Genomic DNA, 26,365 nt, shown 5'->3' with positions numbered 1-26,365 from the left:
AATCCTAGTGTTGGAAGAGACCACAAGGCTATCCAATCCAATTTCCTGCCACGCAGGGATATTAATATATGTGAGCATTAATATATGCAAATATGAGGGGACAAGTAAAGGCAGATTGATTGGTGGGAGAGAAGACAACCGTGAAAAACAAGGATATGGGATGAGGGAAAGAGAAACTAGTGTGAAGTGGAGGATGCAGGGGAAAGTTAAGTGCCTTGTCAGGTCCTTAATGTACGGCTGGTCCTGTCTAGGCTGCTAACACACACATAGCAATGTGCAATTGGGTCATATATTTTTTGTGCAGGGGTTGCCGAGTGGGGAGGGAAAAATTGGTTCTCAACCTGTGGGTCGGGACCCCTTTGGGGGTTGAACGACCCTTTCACAGTGGTCGTCTAAGACTCTCTGCATCAGTGTTCTCTATTTGTAAAATGGATAAATGTTAGGGTTGGGGGTCACCAGAACATGAGGAACTATATTAAAGGGTCGTGGCATTAGGAAGGTTGAGAACCACTGGGTTAAATAGTTTCAGATTGGAAGACGAAAGACTATGGGACTTTCAGCAAAGGCAAAAAAGAAAAGACAAGATAACCCCTGCAAGTAATTGCAGGCTTTCTGTTTCTGTATTATAGTGCCTAGAAATTGGTTATGCAAGGCTTTTGTAAGGAGAAATGAAAGTGGGGATACAGCAAGTGTGACTTAGTGTGATTCGCTACTGAAGTCTTTTTTTAAAAAAACAACAACCCCATTTTCTCTTGTGCAAGATGATTCTTTCTTCTTGATCCAATCCAATGCCTATTTTCTAGTGCAATGATTTTCTCAGTAGTTGATACTACAGCTATGCAAGCCATTCACAAAACTCTCAACTCATTTTTAAAACAATTCTTTGAAAGTCACATTAAAGACAGTTGTGCTGAGCAGTGATATTTTGAAAGGAAAAACAAAACTGGAACTGGAAAAACAAAAAATCATGTAATATATTGCATTAGAGTCAATTGAAATGTTTTAAAATTGTATGCCTAGCAAGATGCCATGCAAACTTTTATCTGGAGCTCTTCATTAGGCGGGCTGTTCATTTTAATTTTTTTATAATGAAGCAATGCGAGTAGTTTCAGGGCATGGTGGCGCAAAGCCTGCAGCTGTCATGATAAAGTAGAAAACAGGATGTGCTGCAAGCTAACTGAATAGGTTTAGATGGTGTTGAGTGTAGAACAAGTTCATCATCCCCCTATGAATGTGAAGCCAACACTTAGTCAAATGTATTTCTAGCCCTGAAGGAGCCACACCATGTCCTTCTTAAATTAGAGAGCAGGGGATTCATTTCACTGGGAGAAGAATCTACAGATGCCAAAAAGTGTATTGTTATATAGAAGATGGAGGACAAGCAGTCCTCCAAGCAAAATATCATTTTAAGTACTGTCTTTCTTATTTGTATCACCCTTCTTTTTAAACCTAAAGTTGGTATTTCCCATGAGGGCTTACACTGTATTTATGTTTATATAGTCATTCAGTGAGTAAGCTTTCAGCTTGCAAAATTCATGGTTTGTTCAAATATACCACCTTGATAGATATCATGTTGGGCAATTAATTTGAGTATAGCAAATAATCTGGATATTGTCTAAGATTTTTTTTTTAGAAAAGGCACTCTTTTCTGGTGTCTTCTGGAGAATTACCTGTTTATAAACAAAAAGATACTAGCAAGGCTACCTATCCGTCTTTAAATACTCATTTATGTTCCTCGTTTATGTTTGGCTCATCATATAATGCATTTCACTTTTGACCTTTGTATTTCTTCCAATTACTGTGTCAGAAGAAAACAAAATGCATTGTTAACTTGGCTGCTAATTCCGCAGGCTGTCCACACGTTGCACTGGTATTGAAGGATCTGCACTGGATCCCAGTTCGGTACTGGGTACAATTTAAGATGTTGGTTATGCCCTATAAAGCCCGAAATAGCCTGGGACCACATGATATGTGGAAGCAACTTCTGCCATACAGACCGGCCTGGGTGAGGACATTGGGGGGAGGTTCCTGTTGGCAGCCCCTTCCCCCTCTGAGATGAGAAGGTGGGGGCTGCATGGAGGGTTTTCTCTGTAATAGCCCCCATTTTATGGAATGCCCTCCTATTACAGGTCTGACAGGCACCAACACTATATACCTTTCGGTGCCTGGTTAAGACCGTCACCTTTGCTTGGGCACTTGAATGATCGATGCCATACACCCCTGTCCACTGGGCTTTCACAGAACCTGTCCTCCAGTTGCACCTGGGAGAGTTAGGGAGGGGGCGGATATGTTTAGGTATGATTTTAGGTATGTGTTTTTTTGGGGGGTGTGTTTTTGTTTTAGAGATGATATTGTTTTTGAGGATCTCTTTAGTTTTAGGTATGTTTTTAGGAATTTTTATCTGTGTATGATGGTGTTTTAACTGTAATGTGGGAAGCATTTTTAGATGATTGTAGCTGGCCATGGAATACATTTGAAGGGTGGAACAGAAATCAACTAACTAAATAAATAAATTCTGTCATGCAATGTGCTTTATGGATACCTTGATGTGAGTAGATCTGCCTTTGGTGTCTTAATAATTGTTGTACACATATATATGCTTCTTGCTCTTTGCAGCTGACTTCACCAAAATACTCTTTGCTTTCACTGTTTGTGAAGAAGAGGTGAAGGAAGCCTTTACAAGATGTGTAGAAATGGTGCATTGAGCCCTGCTCACAATTCCAAATCTTAAGCTGCAAAAACATTGCACTGTTTTGGTAGGATATGGGCAGATTGCACTACTAGTTTGAGAGATTGCAGAACTCCAAAGAGCAATCTCTTCAGTGGCATTTCTGTATTAAACACAGATTGCTCTTGCTGATCTCTGTGGGCTGCATATGGTGCCTTTTGCGTAGGAAGCCCTCTTAGTTTGTTTACAAAAAATTAACTTCCAACTGCTGAAAGAAAGTGCTTTTATAAGTGGAGAACATATTGCTTGATATTCTCTTCCTCCTCCCCACACCCCAAATGCTGAAAAGATTAATGTATTCAAAACTAATTGAACATCTGCCTTGAGAAGTGAGCATCTCTCTTGTGATGCTTAGAATGAAGCAGTTGTTATGGCGACTGACTTGCAGATTGCCTTTCACAGATTATCAACATGGCCTTACTAACAAAGAAAGTTCTGTGTATGTCTTGAGCCTGATAAGTAGTGCCATGGCTGCCAACCTCCTGTTGGAGCCTGGATACCTCCTGGAATCACAACTGATATTCAGACTACAGAAATCAGTTCCTCTACAGAAAGTGGCTACTTTGGAGGCTGAATATATAGCATTATACTCCATTGAGGTCCTCTCTATTGCCAAACCCTGCCTTCCCCAGGCTTCACCCTTAAATTCTCCAGGATTTCCCCCTTTCAGAATTGGCAGCCATTACTGGTGTGTAGAAAAACGTTTTAGGTGGTATCTGATGCCGTCCTCTTGTGTGAACTCTTTTCCTCAAGTTTAAATTAGAAGTGAGATTTTATGAGTGTAATTAATGTAAGGCCTCCATGTACTATGAAAATGAGATCAAAAACTTTTTACAGCTTTATATAACTTCATTAAAGATTGAGTAGATGTGTTCTTTCAAAGTTCATATAGCCCATCTTTCCATGCGGAAAATGAATTTGGGACAAAATGGGTCCTGAAGGAAAGTTTCACATAATGTTTTATTTTAAGGCATGATGTTAGAGGTATCAGTTATGGTAGGGTACTCACACTAGTCTACTGCATCAAACAATGTAAAAAGGAGCCTTTGGCACCTGAAAGACTTAACAGGTTTATCCAAGTGTGTCTGCATTATTGAATGCATTCTGTAGTTTAAGAGGGTAGCTGTATTGGTCTGCAGTAGAACAGCACCTTAGAGAAAACAAGATTTTCTGGGTGCGAGTTCTGTGTATAGCCTGGGGATGCAGTTGCATTCAGGCCTATTGCTGGATAAGCAGATGGCAGCGGTGGCCAGGAGTGACTTTTTACTAGCTTTGACTTGTTAACCAGCTGTGCCTTTCTTGGGCAAAAAGGATGTGGCTGCTGTCGTGCACCCCCTGGTTACATCTACATTAGATTTCGGCAGTTTGTTCTATGGAGGGGGACTGCCCTTGAGAAGTATTGAAAAACTTCAGTTAGAGCAGAGTGTTGACTGGAGTTGGTCATAGGGACCATAGGGACCATATCACTCCAGCCTTGGTCCCCCCTGGCCACTGGTGAGGTGGGGTTGCATGATCCAGGTTGGGAAACTCCTAAAGATTTGGTGGTGGAGCCTGCGGAGGGCAGGCATCTCAGTGGGGTATAATACCAAAGAGTTCACCCTCTAAAACATCCATTTTAATTTATTTATTTATTAGATTTCTATCCCGCCCAATCCCCATGGGGCTCAGGGCGGGTTACAACATAAAATTTTACAATAGTATAAAATTAAAAACTTTAAAATAATATAATATACAGTACAATACTTCAGTACTATTATATTAAAACCAATACTGAACAGATGTTAAAACAGATGGCGATAAAACTCCCCCTCTCCCCCCAGAGGCCGAAAGAAGATGACATATTGTTTTGTTTAATCCGGCTGGCTAGCTGGAAAAGGCCTGATGGAGCAGCCATGTTTTACAGGCCCTGCGGAACTGAGATAACTCCTGCAGGGTCCTGATGTCATTCCAAGCCCTGGCTCTGGTTGAGGCCAGCCAGATATGTCTCAGGCCAGGGATCATTAGAAGGTTCACCTCCGTTCATTGTCTTTGAGGGCAATATGGGGAAATGTGGTCTTGAAGATATATAGGTTCAATACCACTTAAGACCTTAAAGGTTGAAATCAGTGCTTTGAAAATTATCTGGCACTCAACCGGCAGCCAGTGAAGGTCTTTTAGGACCAGTGTTATATGGTCTCAGCTTGCCACACCGGCAAGCAGCCTAGCAGCTATATTCTGAACAAGTTTAAGTTTCCAGATCAGAGACAAAGATAGGCCTGCGTAGAGTTAGTTACACTAATCAATTCTCAAAGTGACCGTTGCATGGATTACAGTGGCAAGGTCGGGTTTAGAGAGGTATGGAACCAGCTGCTGCACCTGCCGAAAATGAAAAAAAATGCGACCTGGGCTGTTCTAGAGACCTGGTCCTTTAACGAAAGGCTGGAATTCAGGATCACGCCTAGGCTCTTAACTGATGCGAACAGCTGGAGAACCACATCATTCAGGGCAGGCAGCCGGAAATCCATACGTCTCTCCCCCTGACCAGGGGAACTGCTCCTTATAGTCTGGAGATGAGCTGCAATTCCAGAAGGTTTCCAAACTCCAATTGGAGGCTGGCACCCCTAGTCTTGATCTGTCTGTACTGGCTCCCAGTCTGTTTCTTTGCACAAGGTGATGGTGTTGACCTTTAACGTTGTATATAGCTTGGGAGTGAAGTGCCTGCTTACTTTCTTACAAATGTATTCATCACTGTGGTCATCTTCTGAAATCCTGTTTGGGTGTTTCCGCCTTCTGAGATTAGACAGTTGCCAACCTGGGAGAGCCGCTTCACAGTTTTAGCACAATGGCTTTTGTGCTAATTTTATTCTTTTTCATTTTTCTAGATTAAGAAGAGACAGCAGGACATTGTACGATTTCTGGAAGCCAACAAGATTGACTTTGAAGAAGTGGATATCACCATGTCAGAAGAGCAAAGGCGCTGGATGTATAAGCATATTCCTCAAGATAAGCAGCCTGCACAAGGCAATCCGTTGCCACCTCAGATTTTTAGTGATGATCAGTACTGTGGAGTAAGTAACTTTACATCACTGCTTTGCTGCTTACACTAGCCTAGATAGCAAAAACAAACAGAAAAAGAGCGGGGTGGTGGTGTTGGTGTTTCAGCCCAGAACAGACCAGGTAAGCAAAAATGTAAAAAAGAAGAAAAAGCTCTTATATATGTAATCATAATTTTAGGTTTTTTACTTGACAGTAATATTTCAAAAACTTTAATCAAGTTACAAGTATTAAGAAATGTGCATCAAAATACATCAATTGTTGGTTACGTATATATGAACATTTCTTCAATATAAAAAATTAATAACATTGTACTTGCACACATAGATTGCAGAGGTTCTGGGCTTCAAGGACCTCTTTATTTTTCTCACAGAAATAAATGAAGAGGGAGATGCTGAGTGTTGTTTATTGTGCATTTTTTTAAATGCTACCAACTTAAGTGGAGGGAGGAGTCCAGAAACAAGGCACACAGGATGCAAAATGGGCAGGTAGCTAAATTTGCAGCTTCTTGTCTACCTAGAGCAAATACTTTTGCAGTTGAATCCTAAACAGCTCTGTTGGCTGGTGACAGGTAAGATGGGAGGGTACATGCAGGCACACTCCCTTGCATTCCTGCTACTATTGTTACATTTAATTGGAAATGATTGCATGGGTTGACAAAACCCTCCCTAGGGTTAAGATGCATGTTAATTTAATTAGACGTTGGTCTCATCACAAAAGCCTTGTGACAAAATGCATTTCCACAACACAGTAAATACCACTGTTGTTATCCTGTAGCTCTAGAAGGGCATTGTCTATTGTGTTGAGGCTATACATTCAGAGGGTGTTTCCTTTTAAGGATAGGGCCATGTATTGTAGTGTTTTACAATTACAATAGCAATGTTTTCTACACAGGTCAAATAATTATCCATTTTGCATGCAGGCCAAGTAATTATCTAATCTGCAGTTACATCATACACAACCATTTTATTGTTTGCCCATGGTTCTGCACAATGATTCCCTCTGCATGATATTCAAATATACAAAAGCTTGCCTCATTTTAGAGGGGAGGCTCTAGAGCAGAAATTCAATGGTTAGAAATCAACTCTCCCCTTGCCCCCAATCCCTTGACAAAACATACTTACAATTGGTTGTGGTGGGTATTCCTGGCTGTGTGGCCGTGGTCTGGTGGATCTTGTTCCTAACGTTTCGCCTGCATCTGTGGCTGGCATCTTCAGAGGTGTATCACAGAGTCTGTTACTTTGGAAGGTCAACAACAGGGCATAGAGGCCAAAGGCTTCTCCAGTTTTCCCTTCTGGCACTGGTGTTTAGAGATTTACTGCCTCACCTGCAGAGGCTCCCTTTAGTCACTGTGGATTGTAGCCATTGATAAACCTATCTTACATGAATCTATCTAACCCCTTTTAAAAGGTGTCTTCCTGCGGCTACCACTACTCCCTCTGGCAGCAAGATCCACATTTTACTCCAATAAATAAATATTTCCTTTTTTCTGTCCTGAACTTAATGCCCATCAGCTTCATTAGATACTCATGAGTTCTAATATTTTGGGAGAAGGAGGAAAAGTTCTTTCTATCCACACTCTCTATTCTGTGCATAATTTTATAAACCTCTATCATGTTACCTCCACTTTTCTAAACTGAAAAGTTTAAAAAATCATATGCGCGTGCACGCACACATACACACACAGAGTGATCACAATTGCGCACAACATTCTAAATGAGGCTGTACAATAGATCTGTACAGAGGTATGGTAATGTTGTTTCTTATTTTCAGGGTTTTTTCCCCTAATAATCCCAGCATAGAGTATGTGCTTTTCACTTCTGTGATAAACTGTTCCCTTTCTCAGTCTCAGCAAGTTCAGATTCAATGGTTTGCCATTGCCTGCCCCCTCATCATGGCGCTGACATTCCTTGGTGATCACCCAGATCACACAGCAAGCTTCCATGGCATGAGTGGGGATTTGAACCTGAGTTTCTCATATTCTAGTTCGACCCCATAATCACTACACCATTCTAACTTTTAAAATCCCATTACAGTTGGCTTATTCTCTGTGTGATAATCCTTAATGAGCAGCTGATTTTTGAAAAAAAACTGAAAATGGCAGACCCAGTCTTGTGACAGAATGCATCAGGAATGATCTCACTCTGACTTCCGAAGTACTTATATATATGACTTTCTAGTTAAAACACCTGTTTACAGTTGAGTCCATGCTTGGCATGCTGTGCAGTAGATACCTCTGAATCCCCTTTCCCTATGTTGACAGATGTCAATGAAAAGTGGTGCAGATTTTTTTGGAAGTTTTCTCACAGTTAAGTGATCTGCCCGGTGGATATACAGTGCTCCTACTTGTATGAATGAAAATGCATTACAACTCATACTGTTGATTTGTACAGTTTCCATGAAAATAGCTGGAAAACAAGTGTGTACCTGCCAGAGGAGCATATGGGGACAAATGTCCCTGGGCACAGGCAATTTAATCACACTCCTCCTTCCCCCCACCGCTGTCCTTTGAATGGCGGCCTCACCGAGAGCCAAGCGTGGGTTGCCCCTGGCTGGCTGGCTGGGTAGCCAGCCTCTACCTTGCTGGCCCTCTCTGTCTGGCAGGGCACAGTGGTGTATCTACAGAAGATGAAGCCCAGGGCAAGAACTGATCCCCCCCCGCCCCCCCGCTTGAGCATCCAGCACCCATCTTGGTGGTGGGAGGCTGGGAGAGCTTGCTCTGCCTATGGATCCTCTGATCCATGGGCGGGGGGGGGGGGGGGCTTGTTGGGTGTGAAACCAAGTCCAAAGAGTGAAACCAAATTCAAAGAGATAACTGCTGCTTGTGCAAAAAGTTACACAATAGCTTGCATAACCTTCAGTACAAGTGCAAGCAGAGGAACTGATACAGAGCATACCTGTTAGTACATCACTTCATGAATTCTTGTGCAATAGATACAAGCATATTAGTAACATGTTGCTTGTTGCACACAGTTCTTTGGATTCAGTCCAAACTTCATTAGATTTTTCTTGGTAATTTTGTTATTATTTTAGTGAAATATTTCCTTTAGTATTTTAGTGAAACAACTCATATTTTACTCTGCTTTTGAATACAGAATTGAATATGAGGTGACAGTTTTATCTCAAAGAATTCAACTTTATGTAGAACTTGGCAACAATGAATATACTTAGGCTAATTTTTGCAAGACCTGTTGGGCGTGGTGGATATTTTCTGAGTAGCTAAAACATCTGACTTTTCTTGCCTGTTACCTTCAAATGTACTTCATAGAAGTTGACACAAACCTATGTGGTAATTGAACCATCAGATATTCTTCTCACATGATATATCATAGGCAGAAGGTATTTTCCTGTCGTTACAAAGTTTGCATATTTGCGTAAATGTACTGGGAATATGAAGAACCAAAAAGATGACCTGCTGCAGAGCACAAATCTCTTCTCTCTAACCCACAACCACTACAAAGGTCATGTGCACACGCACACGCACACACTTATGAGAAAGCTAGAATGCTTTGTTTCTGTTAATGGCTTATCAGCAAAAACAAGGAATTTTCCTTTCACACAGTCATTTTATTGTAATGCATCTTCCTGGTTTTTGTGTGGCACAATGTAGATGCATTTTAGAATTCACTTGTAGTAATCTTTCCCCGAGAGCACCACCAGCTCAGGTGTTATGGGATGGTGCAGGTACCAGAGTTCAAAGCTCTTTGGGGGTCCCGCCCCCCTAGAAACTAGTTTTGACCCAAATAATTTGTAATGAAGCAGTGGAGCATGAGTATCTTGCACTCTGCTTCCTCTTCTCCTATCAGAAAATGGGAGATTGTGGCACTGGGACCCTGTAGTGGGCAGCATGCTGGGAGAAGCATCGGTGCAGAGCTGCCCACTGGCTTAGTGGACAGAGAACTCACTGTGGGCAAACTGCCCACTGGCCAAGTTGGCAAACAACTCACTTTCTGACTGGCCAGGCAGCCAAGTAGGCAAGAGACAAAAATCTCCCAAATTTTAGTCTAAAGTCTAACCAGTGTACCATACTGGGGTTCGTTCAGTGACTGCATTTGAATACTGGCAAACATCTGATCCTGACAGTGATTGCTATTGGCCCTGGCCCCAGGGGTTCTCTCTCAGAGTTCAGAATAGGCCTGGAATGGGCCCTGTCCCATTTCCATGTGTTTTGCTGACAGAAACCCTGTGTACTGCAATGGTGTTCTACCTCTCCTCTGAAGAACAGTAGGTCAGGAGGAACAGGTGGATGGTGAGTGCTGAAGGTGGGTGCGCATGACCAAAGAGCCAGTGCTGTCCCCTTTGGGCATCCAGACTGCTGGTCATGTGGAGGAGAGAAGCCAGGAACTCCCAAACTATCCCCCACTGCCAGGTGTCAGTGAGAAGGATGGGCAGGTGGGCAGGGGGAGGACTGAAAGCTGTTAATTGTTGTCGTTTAAACTGCAGGTGAGAAGGAGTTGCTGACACTGTTCCTCCCACCACCAGGAGCAGATATGGGTGTGAGTGAGGCTCCTACTCACTCATTGCCCATCTCAAGCATTACCACCTCAGTTGCCATCCCCAAATGTTCACAGCAGTTCATAACTGTCAGAAAGGAAGGAGGCAACTACGATGGAGTTGAGCAGTTGCGTGAGGAGCTGCTTCTCACTCACTCCTCACCATTGCCTCAGTCTCAGCAGTCAGCAGCCCAGGTGGAAGTTGGGAAGGGTGGCTGAGGCTGCAGCACTGGAGTTTGCAGGGCCAGGTAAGGCGGTTACATTTCTTCAGGAGATCATGTAACAACCGCTACAGAGATTAATTCTGAGCTCCTGGGAAGAAGGTACATTACCAAATTAATCTGTGTGTTTTTCATGTAATTAAAAGTGTAATTTGCATGTCATTTCCATAAATACTGCAGGTGGAAAGCATATTGTAGTTAATCTTATTATTCTCAAATGTGAAAAACTTATATCTGCCAGCGTAAATGAATTCTGAAATATGAATTACAAAAATTGCAATGAACCTACTGGATTCTTTGCCTTTTTTTCCCCAAACGTTTCTGCTCCTGTAACCCAATTCTCCACTCCAAATGAAATTTTGCATTGTAAAGACTTGAGTACATGCCAGAGCCCCACTGAATAACACCAGTGGTCCATTTCATCCACAATCCTTTTTCACACAGCAGCTAATCACTTGGCCTAGAGGGCCAACAAACATGGCATAGAGGCCAAGGTATTCCTGTGATAGTTCCTTCTATACAGAGGTTTGTGGCATCTGAATAGGAAGTTCCTATTACTCACATGTGAATCTTCCCAAGTGCTTAACGTTTCTGTGAGTAAAAGGCAGAGCGAAAGGGAATGGCTAGTGGGAGGGGGAATGGCTAGAGGGCCATAACTAGGAGTAGGGTTTCCAGTTCCAGGTTGAGAAATTCCTAGTGATTTTGAAAATGGAGTCTAGGGAGGGTGGGGCTGGGAGGAAGGGAGGGAGGGGCCTCACCAAGAATGCATCCTCCAAAGCAGCCATCGTCTCCAGAGGAACTGATCTCTGTCATCTAGAGATCAATTGTATTTCTGGGAGGCCTGGAAACAACCACTGTGTGACATACCAGCTAGCCCAGTTGCCTGCTGGTGTTCAGCAGCAACCATCCTACGTGATAGCAGTTAGAGTTTCAGAGTAGGGTCTGGGAGACCCAGGGTCAAATCCCCATCTTTATGTGGGAGCTCACTAGGTGTTTTTGGACGAGTCATACAGTTTCATCCTAATTTACCTTGCAGGGTTGTTGTGAGTATGAAAAGGGGGATAATGTAAATTGTTTTGATCTCCACTGTGGAGAAAGGTGGAGTATAAATAAATAAATAATAAATATAGGTGAAGATGGGAGACAGATTAAAAAGTAGCTTGGTGAATGGCTAAGAAGGAAAGGATGAAGCAGAGAAAGGGGAGACAATATGGGGGTTTCCAGGAGGAGGGAAAGAGGAAGCACAGTGGGGGCAGGAATAAAAGGAAAGTGAGCCCACTCACAAGCCATTGCGGTGTCCCTACCATGCAAATGGTCCTCACTTTGTGGTTGGGATCACACAACTATGCCACAACTTTCCTAGGCAGAGTCTACTGGTTGCAGTGTTACTCTTGTATACCCTTCCATATCTTTGTTTCTGCCTTTCCTCCTTTTTCAGTTTTTAAAATGAGTTTCTTTGTATATTAAACATTATTATATTTTCTGTTTCTAGAATATCAGCAAAGGCATTAGAGAGGAAAAAGGGCTGTTTCCCATCCGACCGCTTTGATCAGTTTTACCCTCAACTTGAGCCCTTCTGCCATTTACTAAAGGTTGCCCCAGGATGTAGACTCTGTAGACTCTGATTCTGGGTACCTTTTAAGCACAAAAAGTACATAGCTATACTCAGCTGGTTCTGCCAGTTCTGAAAATATGTAGTTTTTTTTTTTAAATTGAGGAGCTGTCTTCTAAGATACCAAATACGAATTAGAGAATCTTAGCTGCTTGGAGGACTCCCATTGAAAAACACTCAGATCAAGGAAGACAGGTCTACCAATGGGTAGTAGATCTGTTCTCTGGGGTCACAGTGATTTTCAATGGGAGTCCTTTGAGTAGCTAAGATTCTCTTATGCATTTTGGTGCATCGTTGAAGATAGCTCCTTCCCCCCCCCCCCCAAAGCAGTGGCGTATTTACCCAGGCATTACTCTTCTGGTCATGTGGGGGGTGCAAAATTGGCCCCCCACGTGACCAGGAGGACAGCAGCGAAGGGCGGAGTCGGCACCCATGACCCTGCCCATATTGATGATGACATGGGTGGGGTCAAGGGTGCTTGAAGATGATGGGGCAGCAAGACTTCCTGCTGCCTCGTTGTTGACATGGGCAGGGTTGAGGGCATCCAGCTCCGCCCTCCCCCCCGCCACCAGCTGGGCTCCCAGCTGGCAGCCAGCAGTCCCTTCTGCCCTCCCCTCCGGGGAGGCCAGAAAAGACTGCCATCCCTGGCCTTGGAGAGCTGCTTTTACAAGCATTGAGGCTGGGGGTGGGGCTTGGGGAGGCATGTCCACACCCCCAGGGGCGGGGTGGGGGAACATGCCCTCCTGAGCCCTCATTTACCCCCATAAGCCTTTGCCCAGGGGCATATCTGCCATGGGGACATGGGGAGTCAAATGTCCCCAGATGCCCCCATTTGGTTATGGGGGAGGGGCAAAAATTCTGGTTCATTTGTGTGTGTTTTGTATTTTTAGTGTTTTTTCAGTTTTTGGCCTGCAGGGGGCACAGTTTTTAGGCTAGCACAGGGGTCTGCAACCTGCGGCTCTCCAGATGTTCATGGACTACAAATCCCAATTGGCCATGCTGGCAGGGGCTGATGGGATTTGTAGTCCATGGACATCTGGAGAGCCGCAGGTTGCAGATCCCTGGGCTAGCAGCACCAAAATTTCAGGGATTTTTCAGGAGACTCTCCTGATGATACCACCCAGGTTTGGTGAGGTTTGGTTCAGGAGGTCCAAAGTTACGGACTTTCAAAGGGGGTGCCCCATCCCCCATTGTTTCCAAAGGGAGCTAATAGGAGTTGGGGGCTACACCTTTGAGGGTCCATAAGTTTGGACTCTTTGATTGAACCAAACCTCACCAAATCTGGGTGGTATCATCAGGAGAGTCTCCTAAAATACTCTGAAATTTAGGTGCTGCTAGCTTAACAATTGCACCCCTGACAGCAGGCACACTCCGAATTTCCCCAGATTCTCCTTTTAAATGCACCCGCTTTGGCATGGATTTAAAGGGAGAATCTGGGGTCCCCAGTTTAAACATTGAAAGTGATGCTGTTTCAGGGTGGGGGAGAATCCACCCCAAAACAGTATCACTTTCAATGTTGTTTAAACTGTTCAATGTTGTTTAAATTACTAGTGTTTTACATGGCCCTCCATTTCAGCTCTGCAAGGCTCAGATTCATCAGCTAATCTTAAAATCCAGTTCAGCATGTCTGTCACCTTTTAAATAAGACTGGAAGCTGTGAATTAAATAATTGAAAATGTTTGTTTTAAATATGTGATGCCAGCATATGGCTAACAGCTATTTATCACTTGTGTGTAGAATGGCTAACCTCCAGATGGCACCTGGAAATCTCCCACTATTGCAATTGATTGCTGGGCAGCCAAGATCAGTTTCCTTGGAGATAATGGCTGCTTTTCAGGGTGAACTTTATGGCATTATGCCTTGCTGAGGTTCCACCCCTCCCCAAACCCTGTCCTCTTCAGGTTCCACCCCCTGCAAATACAGGTATTTCCCAACCCAGAGCTGGCAACCCTATTTTGTGTGTGTATGTGCACACAAACACAATGCAGAGAAGTTTGGTTCTGCTGCCATTTTGAATCACTTAAAATTATAATACTGGCAGATATTCTGTTGGCTTCTTTGCCACGGCTGTAGTAGTGTGGAAGAAAGTACAATACAACTGAGCTGTGCTATACAGCTGACAATCTCTGAATTACTTATGATCCACTAGATTGAACTTAGCTCACCAGGTATTTGTCAGCCCTCCTGTTTTTGAATTTCTCATCATGTGTTAAAAACTGAACTGTCAGAAATGACTGTTGGTGGGTCACGACGGGCCTCAAGTTAAAAATACCTATGGTTTGGATTCTAAAATATTATGCAAATCATGGTTTGGTGTAATGTGAGAATTGAATTGCATTGTTGTAGTTGAACAAAATTCTGACATATTAGGTACACTCTGAAGTGAATTCATGTTTTGCCTACTTTGACGGTGACTGTAGTAAACTACCTTATGATTTTCCATTTTCCTTTTAGAAGTCTACCTTTTAGAAGTCTGTGGTTCTCTGCTAGACATTTTGTGTTTCCTCAAGGTTTTTACTGAACATGAGGCATTTTAACCAGAGGTAGTAAGAGAACTCTTAAGGCAGTTAGACAAATATCTTTCCTTTTTCATGTCAGACTTGTAAATGGAATAGTAAAGGAACCCAACTGTAAAAAAATCCTGCGAAACCTGTTTCTAGGGAGTAGGCTTGATATTAATAGTGAGTACATAATGAATAATGTATTTTGTAAAATGCATTTACTTTCTACCTTGTATCTGAGAATTCATGTAACTATATGACAAAGCACAGCCAGTCATAGTAGGATGTACCATTGGTCTGATTATTATAAACTTTTGTTGCTTCTATTCCTTCAGTAGTAGGGAGGTACAGATGTTAAAATGCACAGACATCTAACCCCTCAGCCCTCAGCATCCATGTGTGTAGCTGTGATGGACTGCACAGGTAAACAAGATTTTAAAGTGCAGCTGGAAACAAAGTGCAGTCCAAAAACAAAAGCAAAATCTTCATAGGAGCAGGGCAGCACTTTGATCAGATAAACTTACTTGCACTTTGATTGTTGGAGCAATCAAATAATAAAGTGAGGGAGTAGTTATCTCTTTGATAGGAAAAGAAATGAGAAAGTCTGGGTTTGGATTCCAGTTACTGAACATCGAATCCCTCAATTGTGCAGGGGCGTAACGAGACAAACTTTAGCCCTGGGCAAAACCTGAGTTGGATGCCCCCCCTCCCATGGTCGGCCACTTCACCACGACCAAAAAATATTTGCACCAGGACATTGGTGCGTGCAGGGGCTGCATTTTTAGACCTATCAGCACTAAAATGTCCGTGTATCATCAGGAGACTGTCCTTATGCTATCCCCCAAGTTTAGTGAGGTTTGGTTCAAGGAGTCCAAAGTTATGGACTCCCAAAGGGGGTGCCCCATCCCCCATTGTTTCCAATGGGAGCTAATCCCCAAATTGCGTGCCCTATGCAGCCCTTTGTCTGGAGTTAGGTCAAAACTCCTTGGAATCAGCCACTTGGCTGAGGGCTTTTAGATTCTGGCTGCAAATTCATTTTCTCTTGGACTGTAATTCCCTGGTCCACCGTCTGCTCTCTGACACCCATTCCAACCCCTGGTTTTCCATAATTGAAGAAAAAATGGCCTCTATTGGACTGTCAGTGGATTCACTTTGCCCTTTGTCCTATTCAGAAGCTTATAGAAAATTAAAAGGTCAACTATTGGATAGAGAGTTCTCTACCCTAATCACCACAGCCAAGAAAACATGCTCTCCCCTGTATTTTTCTCTCCCATTTCAATGGAGCCACTTGGCACACTACCTGTATTGCTTAATAAACCCTGCTCAAAGGAGAGCCATAATACTTGCCAGGTTTAATGTTATACCTTCTGCCTTGTTACATGGCAGATTTAATAAGCAAGAAAAGGCTAAAAGATTGTGCCCATGTAATGATGGCTCAGTTGAATCTCTGGCCCACCAATTACTACACTGTCTCAGATTCAAGGAAATCAGATCCAAGAATGTGAATCTTACTCCTTTACATTTACCAGATCTCCCCGTTTTAATTAGATTACACTACTTGTTGGACAATCCTGATCCTTCTCTCTGTATGATAGTGGCAGACTTTCTCCTGGAAATTACTAAACGCCAGTAGATTTCCTTCGACTTAACATTTATTTCCTATATTGTATATGCTTTTTAATCCGTTCTTTATTATTGTTGTACTGTTGGCTATGCCAATAAAGGCTTGCAATGGGAGCTAATAGGAGATGGGGGCTACAGTTTTGAGGGTCCATAACTTTGGGCCCCCTGAACCAAACTGCACCAAACCTGGGTGGTATCATCAGGGCAGTCTCCTGATGAGACCCTGAAAGTTTTGAGACTGTGCCTTCAGAAATGTGCCCCCCCTGCCTGCAACCCTCATTGACAGCAATACAGAAAACTCAATGCAGAACAAAGATTCTTGGGCAAATTTCTGGGATGTTCCTGAAGGGGATGCATTTTTGGATGTATCAGCACCAAAATGGCAGGGTATCATCTGGAAACTGTCCTAATGGGACCCCCCCAAGTTTGGTGCAGTTTGGTTTAGGGGGTCCAAAGTTATGGACCCTCAAAGGGGGTACCCCATTGTACATTCTTTGCTAAGGAGATGGGGGCTACCCTTTTGAGGGTCCATAACTTTGGACCCCCTGAACCAAACTGCACCAAACCTTGGGGGTGCCACCATGACAGTCTTCAGATGATACCCTGAAAATTTGGTGCTGATACATCCAAGAATGCCCTCCCTACAAGAACATCCCAAAATTTGCCCAAGAATCTTTGTTCTGCATTGAGTTTTCTGCATTGCTGTCAATGGGGGTTGCAGGCTGGGGGGAGGGCACATTTCTGAAGGCACAGTCTCAAAACTTTCAGGGTCTCATCAGGAGACTGCCCTAGTGATACCCTCCAGGTTTGGTGCAGTTTGATTCATGGGGGCCAAAGTTATGGACCCTCAAAACTGTAGCCCCCATCTCCTATTAGCTCCCATCGGAAACAATGGGGGATAGAGGCACCCCCTTTGGGAGTCCATAACTTTGGGCTCCCTGAACCAAACCTCACCAAACTTGGGGGGTAGCATAAGGACAGTCTCCTGATGATACGCTGCAATTTTGGTGCCGCTAGCCTAAAAATGGAAAACCACTAAAATACCCAAAAACGAACCCAGCATTTTGATGCCCCCCACAAGATGATACCCTGGGCAGCTGCCCACCTTGCCCAATGGGCATTACGCCAGTGCAATTGTGTGTGTGGAAAATCTACTCTGACAGAATTTAAGTCTGAGAGTGAATCTGATCTGAAATATATTGTGTGTCAGTGTATGCTGCAAGCAGAAATGTACAGACAATAGTAGTGGAAGTTTATTTTAGTCTAGGTTGAGATGGAATAATAGAGAGAAACTTTTCAGTGTGACCACAAATAAAGAGTGAGGGGAATGTATCTTCAGGGAGATTGAATTCCTAAGCCAGTTAGAAAGGGAATTGTTCTCAAAAGAGGATTTCCTGTCTGGTGTATTAGTGTTCTGCTGAAGTTACCTTATGAAGGATATTTTTGTAGAGTCGGTGTCTTAACAGTGGAGAGGCTGTGTGTACTGAGAGAAAAGTGCCAGCCTGTGAGAACCCAGAAACTTTGGGTAACACCTCAGTAATTCAAGACATGTTTGTACCATTATAGGAAAAGAACCTGTCTTATAACAGTTAAGAAACTGATGGACCAAAAAGGTTTTCAAAATCTCGAAGGCTATAACAGAAACTAAAGACTGTATACAGTTTACTTTTGTCTGATTTCCATCTATTGAAACATCTCCTAATTCCATCTTTATGTTCAATAAATCTTTGTTTTTACATTTTGAACCTGCCTCAAAGGATGTTTTTGTTTTAAATAAAAATTCTCTTCATCTTTCAGGAATTCCTTGGGCTGAGCAAATAATTTACTGAAATAGCTGCTATAGTGTGGGGCATTATTAGAACTTAAGCTAAAAACTCTTACTCACTACCTAAAGACTGCTTAGTCTTGATAAAGGTGGGAACAACTGCATCTGCAGAGAGAGACAGGTGTTGGGACACCACAGTAGCACAAAATGCTGTTGTGTTGAAGTGCATACGCATCTAGGCTTTCCTGCCGGATGGGAGCCCATTATATGTGCTTTTCATCTTTCACACATCCTCAGGGCTAATGGCAAATTGAATGGGTCCTGATGTTTATTTTACTATTTGTTTGTCTCTCTACTGTTATTATACTCTTGTTTTCTTAAGGGTATGGAAAATGCATTGTTATATAGTAAACTATAGAAATGTTATTGCATATTTAACACAGCAGCAGTTTTACTTATTTCTTCATTTATGTAATTATACTGCTTCTCTGTAAATAATATCAGTGAAGGGAATATCAAGAGAAATGTTTGTTATTCTTTCCCCACTTCATCTTTAGGATTATGACTCGTTTTTTGAAGCCAAGGAAAGCAACACTGTCTTTACGTTTCTTAGGATAAAGCCTGGTCTGGCATCAAAGGTAAATATGTTATATGCAGCTTAATGATATGTAGTTTTAAATCTTTGGTGGCTATTCAGTTTCTTAAGTGGATGCTGTGAACAAAAAACTGAATATGAATATTTTAGAAAACATCAGGCAGCCCAATCCATTTCCCCAACCAGCCAGGGATGGCGCTGCTGTAGTGCTGCCATGCTACCTCCAGAAGGCTTTCTGGTGGCATGGAAGAAAGAAAACGCCAATTACCACCCCCCACCCGCTGTAAAGCACTCCATAGCACTTAATGGACTTACATCAGGACCCGGGTCATGGTGCAACTATCTGCAAACTCAGGGTGGGAGCTGATTAATGTTGGCTCCACCCCTAAGAATGCCCCTGCCACATTCGCACTGTGCTGACGGGGCTAGTGGTGGCATGGGAGTGTTGATACAATTCTCAGTGCCCCATCCGGGCGTCCCAGAGTGGTAGTGGCCACTTGCCAGTACATGCCATAGGGAGGGCAAATCTGCCAGCGCAGCCTTGTACCGCCTCCTTTAAATCTGTATTGAGATTTGACTTGCAACAGCACCACTAGTTTTCTAGGATAAAGATGTTTTTCTAGTATAAAGTTTTCTAGGATAAAGATACAAATAATTCATCAAAATTACTCAATGGATTTTAATGGAGCTGTTCTTGATATAATACCAACAAATTTGCCTCTTCATCGGAAATTTGTTAATCAGATCAGTTTGTAACATGCATTTTCAAAACCCTTTGTATCTGCTTGATTTGCCTAGCATCCCTTTAAAGGCAGTGGGTTTGATCTTTTAGATTTTTTTACTGGTGCTCAAAATTGATTAGGGGTTGCATTTAGCTTGTTTAGCCCCTCCCCCACCCCTGCAAATTAAAAATAGTTGCACTGAAATATTTAATTAGCAAAACAAGTTGTTAAACTGCATTAATGTCATTTAAACTTTATATTTGAACAAATGCAGAGGTTTTACATTTTAAATTGCAACTTGTTTTGTTGTTTCTATTTACTATTTTGTTTTTATCTACAGTTAAAAGCAAAAAACAGTTTTCTGGACCTAAGTCCCTCTGAATAGACCTGAGCAGGATCTGAGCAGACCTGCTTAGGATGGTCCTGTAAAAATATTTGGACTCTCTCAGAGAGCTGTGGAAATTGTTTTCTTTCAGTTTTTCAAATTAAGTGCCAGAAGTTCCTCGAGAGCTAAAGGGATAGATGATTCCACTATATTCTCTGCCAAAACCCAGCACTCCAGTTTCTTGCCGGCTCAGGACCTCTGATGCAAACAAGACCCAAAGTGTGCTGCCCCCAGTTGGGCTTATTGCCTGAATTGAAGGGATTCTGTTTGCATTGTGACGCACAATATGTGGAACTATAGTTTGCTGCAGACAGGGGCATATGTGAGATAGGCCCCTTCCGCACACGCAAAATAATGCGTTTTCAAACCACTTTCACAACTGTTTGCAAGTGGATTTTGCTATTCCGCACAGCTCCAAAGAGCACTGAAAGCAGTTTGAAAGTGCATTATTCTGCATGTGCGGAATGAGCCTGAGAGAGAAGGGGATAGAGAACATGTAGTAGCTTTGAACCATTACATGGCCATCCTAAGCAGAGACTTCAGTGGACATAGATGGGTATAACATTACATTTTATTTTGGCTTCTACAGTATTGTACAACAAAGGTTAAGGTTAAAGCATTGTGAATTAGGCCACTTCTATCAAATATTTCTGTTTCCCCCCACTTATTTGTTAGATTTGATAGATAACTTATTTTATTTTATAGAATGCAAACCAGTTGTAATTAGAAATGACAGTCTGCTAACCTTTTTATTTGGAAATCCTGCATTAACATTGTTTCATGAGCTCAAGTGTGAATGAATTAAGTCGGAGACGAGCTCATTGGATGTGCATTATAATAAAATAAAGAGCTACACAATTATTCTTTACCTTCTTTCTCAAATAGGAGTCAGAGCCCTAGAAAACTTTGAGGATTCAACAAGCAGACTGTTTGGGTGAATGAAGTCCTTGATGTTCAGCATACAACAGCTTCCCTAGTGGATCACTGTGATACAAGCCAATATGCACCATCCATATTTTGCTTGACACTAAAGAGGTGGATTAAGAAAGTGGACGCACAATGGGAAAGGTGGTGGTGGTGGTGGTGGTGGGTTCTTCCTTCTTTTTAACATACCTGAAGCTGATGCTGGCAACTGAATTCTGACACTGAAGGTGGTAAATGTTTGGTCACTCTGAATGAATAGTGTGTGTATTGCCAGAGATCCAGACATATCCAGTGCTATGAAATCCAGTGGAAATAACTACAATTCTTTAATGCAGTTAAATGTAAAGCTGCAAACACTTCAGTCCAGAAAGCCAAATATTGCAGTATTCTGGTTTTCAGAATATCTGCTGATTGTGCTGTTTGTGTTGAAACATACTTGCCGCTGGAGATGTGGCCTGGTATATATTCCCACTTAAAAGTAAAGCCAAATTGTGAAGTACCATCTGGATGGTATATAGAAGTATTCCTGCATACAAATTTAATTTCAGCTATGGTGACCTAGCTACAAGTTACAGCAATCTTTTCACAGGGCTCAAGCAAGGCCGTTGACAAGTAGATTCTAAAGTGAGAACTACAACAAAACCTACCTTCTCTAGATGGGATGTTCAGGTGCTTTGTCAAGTCAAGCTACATTGCATATATTTGCCAAAATTTATATTTTTGAGCTATAGATCATATTTCACCTCCAAAGTAATCATATCACCTGTGGAATTGTATTGTTTCCTATGAGAGTATTGTACAACAAAGATTAAAAATCTGTAGCATGCTGTCTTGTCTTCTTACACCCTGTAACCCAGAACTTTAAGCAGATGAATAGTTCTGTTGCCTTAAAGATGAAATAGATGGTGACCAGGGATGTTCTTAAATACAGAATCATTATTTTCTGCCTTTCCAATGTGTCACTTTAAATGGCTGTATTAGATTTGGCTTGTGATTTTTCATATTCCAACAGAGAGTCATATGCAGCTGTTCTTACTTGTAGGGATTGCACAATGTACTTCATTAGTATGACTAAAAAGAAACTAAATGGGAAAAAGTAAAACTAAACAATTACTGCATTTTAAAGGTGATGTGTTGATAATACATTTTACCTGTTTTGCAGCCTCATCCAAACTCACCAGTGGCAGGCCACGGCACTGATGCTGTCATGCCCCCACAGAGGCTTTTGTTATTGCCCCATTAAGCTTCAGTTTCCCTTTAGTTAGCATGGGTTTAGTTCATTATAAATTCTTCTAAGGAAGGGAATTTTAGTTAGCTCCTGTCCCTTTAAGACATTTTCCCAGGAGGCAATCTTCCTTCTTTACCCAGCAATCCCCTGTTTTAGCTCTAGCCAATCAGTCAGAGTGAGGTGCCAAGGGTAGCTGGAGACTGTAATATTCGTGACATATATGGTGGTCCATAGTAGTCTATGGTGACATACAGAGCACAAGTTAAGGTTAACAGCAATTAGAATCAGACAAAGACTGAAGGAACTAAAAGGAAGCCAGGCACAGTGGACTTTCTTGAAAGCAACCAAGAGAAGACACAGTCTACAGCTTCAAATCTGCTCAAGACAATCAAGTACTTTGATTTAGACAGACCCAAGGGAGGAGTTAGGGTCTTGATTCTCCTAAGCCTTAGTAATAAACCTATAGTTTTAATTGTTAAACTTGGCTTGTGTCTCCCCCACTCTGTCCTAGCCAAGTACAGGGCACCAAAAACAGATTCACTTGGGGGGCAGAACAGATGCAATGCTGCCCCGCCACTTCCAAAAGGCTTTCCAGCAGCACAGGGACCAGAGAAAAGCCCTGAAACCCACTACCATCGAAAAACCCCATAGGATAGAAAAAACATATGAAAAAACATATGAACCAAAAGGTTGGTGTATGTCAGAGGACTGTTGTATCATGCAACCAGCCCTCAACCCTGAGAGGGAACTGACTAACGGTAGGATTTCACTTTGAAGACTGGCTTCCTTTGAATGCTTTGCATCACATACTCTTCAAGTGCATCATTTTAAACAGAGATACTGCTTTGTCATCACTGTCATTAGGGGAATGGGAAATTTGCTGTAGACAAATAATTCAAGTTAAGCTTACAGCGAACTTTAAATTGGACTATCCAAATTAAGGTTACATTGTGTGCTACTGTCTCAAAGTAAGATGCAAGAGAAAGTCCAGAGAGAATTGTGACTAATCTAAGTCTCATTAATTTGGACTGGCACCAAAGACTTTATGCAGGGATTTGTTGCACACACAGATTCATCAGTGCAGACACAGGGCTTCCCTCTGCAGAGGTTCTATTCTTAATTTTGCTCAAGCTGCCCTTTCTGAGTGCACAACAAAGCATTTGTGAACTGTGGCTCAGGGCAGTAGAGTGGTTCAGAGTATGATAATAAAAACAGATAATTAAAAAGAGACAAACAAAAGTCACTCTAGATCAGCCATTAAAGTATGGATTGAGAAAAGCACCTGAGGCTCTAATAGCAGATAAATCTGAAGAGAGTCTATGGGTCTTACAGTTGTTCAAAACTCAGGAAAGATTCAGAAGCAATCTATAATATGGGAATTGTGGGGGTCTTTTTCCAAGGGAAAAAGTTTATCAATTCACTGTGCTATCTATTCTACTGTGTGCATGCAAGTCCTTAAAACTATGCTGAAAGTACATGTATCTGGATCACTGTTAATGTTTATTTGTAAGTAATGTTTGATAGGCCAAAATCACCTCATTGACATGCCTTCATGACTGAGGTGGGAACATAATCCTAGAAGACAAGCATCAGATCAAAAATTATACAACTTTTCATGCATATATCAGCTCTCTAAGTGGGTGAATGTTATTTCAATCGTTTGGCTTTAATTTTTACATAAAAAGTTTTTCAAGTGTTTGCTTTATTTGCATTTCGTTTTCATTGTATTGCAAACTTGAGTTCGTTGGGCATTTTTTGGGGGGGGCAATCATAATTAAAATGCAACCTTTGTTCTTTTTAACTGTAGTCTAGTGTAATTTGTTCATAGACAGTCCTTTGTCTACACATAATCTTGGCTTTGCCAGCCTCCTAATGATTTGCTCATATCAGAAAATCAAATAGTCTTAGAACATCAGATAACCCTAAGCATACGTGTTTTTCTTCATGGACATCTTTACAGGTTAAGACTGGCCTTAAACTGCTATAGTTGTAGCCTCTCAAATGAACCAGTTCTCTTGCAAATGTGTACCTTTATTTTGGGGGGGATTAAGTATTTCATTAGGTCTTTTGAATAAACCTTGATTATTCGCAACAAAAACCAAAACAGAACTCTCTCAAGGTACATTCCAAAGTCTTAATTTAAGAGTGTCCCAAACAACTTGATGTGGTGACATGATTATTTTTCCCTGAAAGGCAGTGAATAGTAAAATTGTGTAGGGTAACAGGAGTTGTAAGATTCAGGCCAGTTCCAAAGAGGCCCAGGTTTATTATTATGAAGGCTTTCCTTAACACATTGTAGTTAACCCTCCTATGTTACAAAACAATTCAGGGCTCAAGTCCACATTATGTATTTCTTTTAGGAGAAAGGGGCAGAGGGGTTATATTTTCTTTTCATGTAGTTTTCTCACTGCAGATTGCCACTAGAGCCAAAAATGAGTACTTGTACATTTTTGCCACTGCAGTAAAAGGCGGCAGTTTTTGGCAAGAGCTCCTCTTCCTGTTCCTTTAATTGCAACTTCCAGAACTAGTGATGTGGCATTAGTGGAGGTGAGGAAAATTATGTTACAAGCTCATTTGGGTTTCAACTGAGAAGAACAGCAGGGTATTAATAATAAATATGCGCTGGAATATGACCTGCAGTTTTGTCAGAATTGCTGCTGGTGTTTTGATGAACCAAACTAGTGGGCAGCCCTGGGTGGGCAGGGATGGTGCCAGTGCAACACTGTCCCACTGCCTCCAGAAGGCTTTCAAGCAGCCAAAGAGGAAGAGAAAAACAAACAAAAAAACCCTGCCTGCCACCATAAGCTCTCCATTGGGCTCAGTGGACTTGGGCCATGGTGGCACGCTTTTGGACCCAAACCTCAGGTGGAAACTGACTAAGGTTAGCTCCACCCCAGGGATGCCCCCAGCCATGCCGATGCAGCATCCTGTGCCAACAGGGCTGAGACATGGTAGCCACTTCCAGGATCAGATTCCGCGGAGTTGCATGGCTTCTGAGCACCCATGTACGTATCTGCCCAGAGGTGAGTCTGCCCCACTCTGGAATTCACTAGATTTAAGACTTTGTTTGCATAAGTATGTGCTGACTGTGGGAAGAATTGACTGTTGTTTCAACAGTGAAACACCGTGAGGCACTGTGACTCTATGCTGGTAACACAGCTGATTGCATCAACACTGTATTTATTCCTGCAAACATTGCCTGACTCACTGCCATATCATGATCATGATCATCACCATCACCATCACCATCACCATCACCCTCATCATGAATAGATCTATTCCTCAAGCAAGACCCCCATCTGAATCTCAGATTGGGCCATGCTGACACTAAACAGGTTTTCCTACAAACCTGGGTGGTCCCCAAACAGGTTTGCCAAAAAAAAAAAAATCTGAAATCTTAAAGGGCATATTGACAAGAAAGGGAGGGGTGGAAGAAAGGGGAGTATTGTCAGAGAAGGGGAGGGTAAAATAGGGGAGAAATAGGGAGGGGGGTTAGTTAACCAAGTAGGGGAGAGTAAGATTGATGGAGAAAGAGTGGGGCAAAATAGAAGGTATAGGTTGGCAGATAAGGGGAGTGGAGAAATAATGAGGATAAGTTGACTGAACAGAGGTGGGGGTAAAATGAGGGAGGTTAACAGTAAGGGGAGGGGATAAAAGTGGGATCATTGCGAGAGAAGTATGAGGAGGGAAGGAAGCAGAGGGAGAAGTAATGAACCCTCCACACGAGTTTTTTGTATATTCTAATAGCCAACTCAGCCATATCTTAAATGTGGGGTTGTGAATGGGCAAGTCTGATCTTTCTACAAAGCTGAAAAACACCCCAGATTTGCAGAAAAACGTGTAATCTAAAAAACACATTGAGTGGGTTAAACCCTGTGAATGATAAAAGAAGCACCTGTAGCTTTAAGAAATGGATTCCCTCAGTGGCTATTGTAGGCTTGCTTTCTATGAGTAGAAGGCAAGGGGAGGGGGCAAAGTCCTCTCCAGGGCTGTTTTGACCTCTGAGGGAGAACTCATTTTGCCAGACCTGACAGCAACCACTAACTAAGCTGAGTGCTACTACCTGACTTTCAAGACTCCTCCAGGCCTAACTTCTTGCTCAACAGGTGCAGTGATTAGAGCTTCAGAGTAGGGCCTAGGAGAGGCAGGTGTAAATCATCAGTCTATCACGGAAGCTCACTAGGTGATGTTGGGCCAGCCATTGTTGCAAGAATAAAAAGAGAGGAGAATGATGTGATCTGCTTTAGTCCCCACTGTGGAAAACAGTGGGGTATAAAAGGAAAAAATAGATATAGATGAAGATGGGAAGCAGGGAAAAATGTAGGTTGGTAAATCACTGAGAAAATAAAGCCACAAAGGAGCGAGGATATTGCGGTTGCTAGGAGCAGCAAAAGAGGAGGATATAGGGGATAGTGAAGTGCCATCCTCAAAGTCCCTCACAATGTAAGTGGGTCTGGTCTAATGGCAGGCAATACAAAGCTGAGCCATAGTTTTCTTAGGTAGAGGCTGCACGTGTGGGGAGCTGAAGATAGGGA

The 26,365-nt window shown here is 42.4% G+C and overlaps 1 protein-coding gene across 1 annotated transcript in view; it reads left to right on the top strand.

Annotated features, from left to right (window-relative positions):
* The window catches only part of SH3BGRL2 (SH3 domain binding glutamate rich protein like 2), a 34,440-nt gene extending 12,524 nt beyond the window's left edge, over positions 1–21,916 (top strand). The window contains exons 2-4 of the mRNA XM_048495516.1: positions 5,590–5,775; positions 18,534–18,614; positions 20,564–21,916. Coding sequence (XP_048351473.1) covers positions 5,590–5,775; positions 18,534–18,614; positions 20,564–20,578 — 282 coding nt within the window. The 3' untranslated portion in view covers positions 20,579–21,916. The remainder of the gene's footprint in view (positions 1–5,589; positions 5,776–18,533; positions 18,615–20,563) is intronic.
* Positions 21,917–26,365: the final 4,449 nt, after the last annotated feature.

This window comes from Sphaerodactylus townsendi, linkage group LG01 (assembly GCF_021028975.2).
Source record: "Sphaerodactylus townsendi isolate TG3544 linkage group LG01, MPM_Stown_v2.3, whole genome shotgun sequence".
In the NCBI taxonomy this organism is placed as follows: domain Eukaryota; kingdom Metazoa; phylum Chordata; class Lepidosauria; order Squamata; family Sphaerodactylidae; genus Sphaerodactylus; species Sphaerodactylus townsendi.
This window is presented reverse-complemented; position numbering and strand designations above follow the sequence as displayed.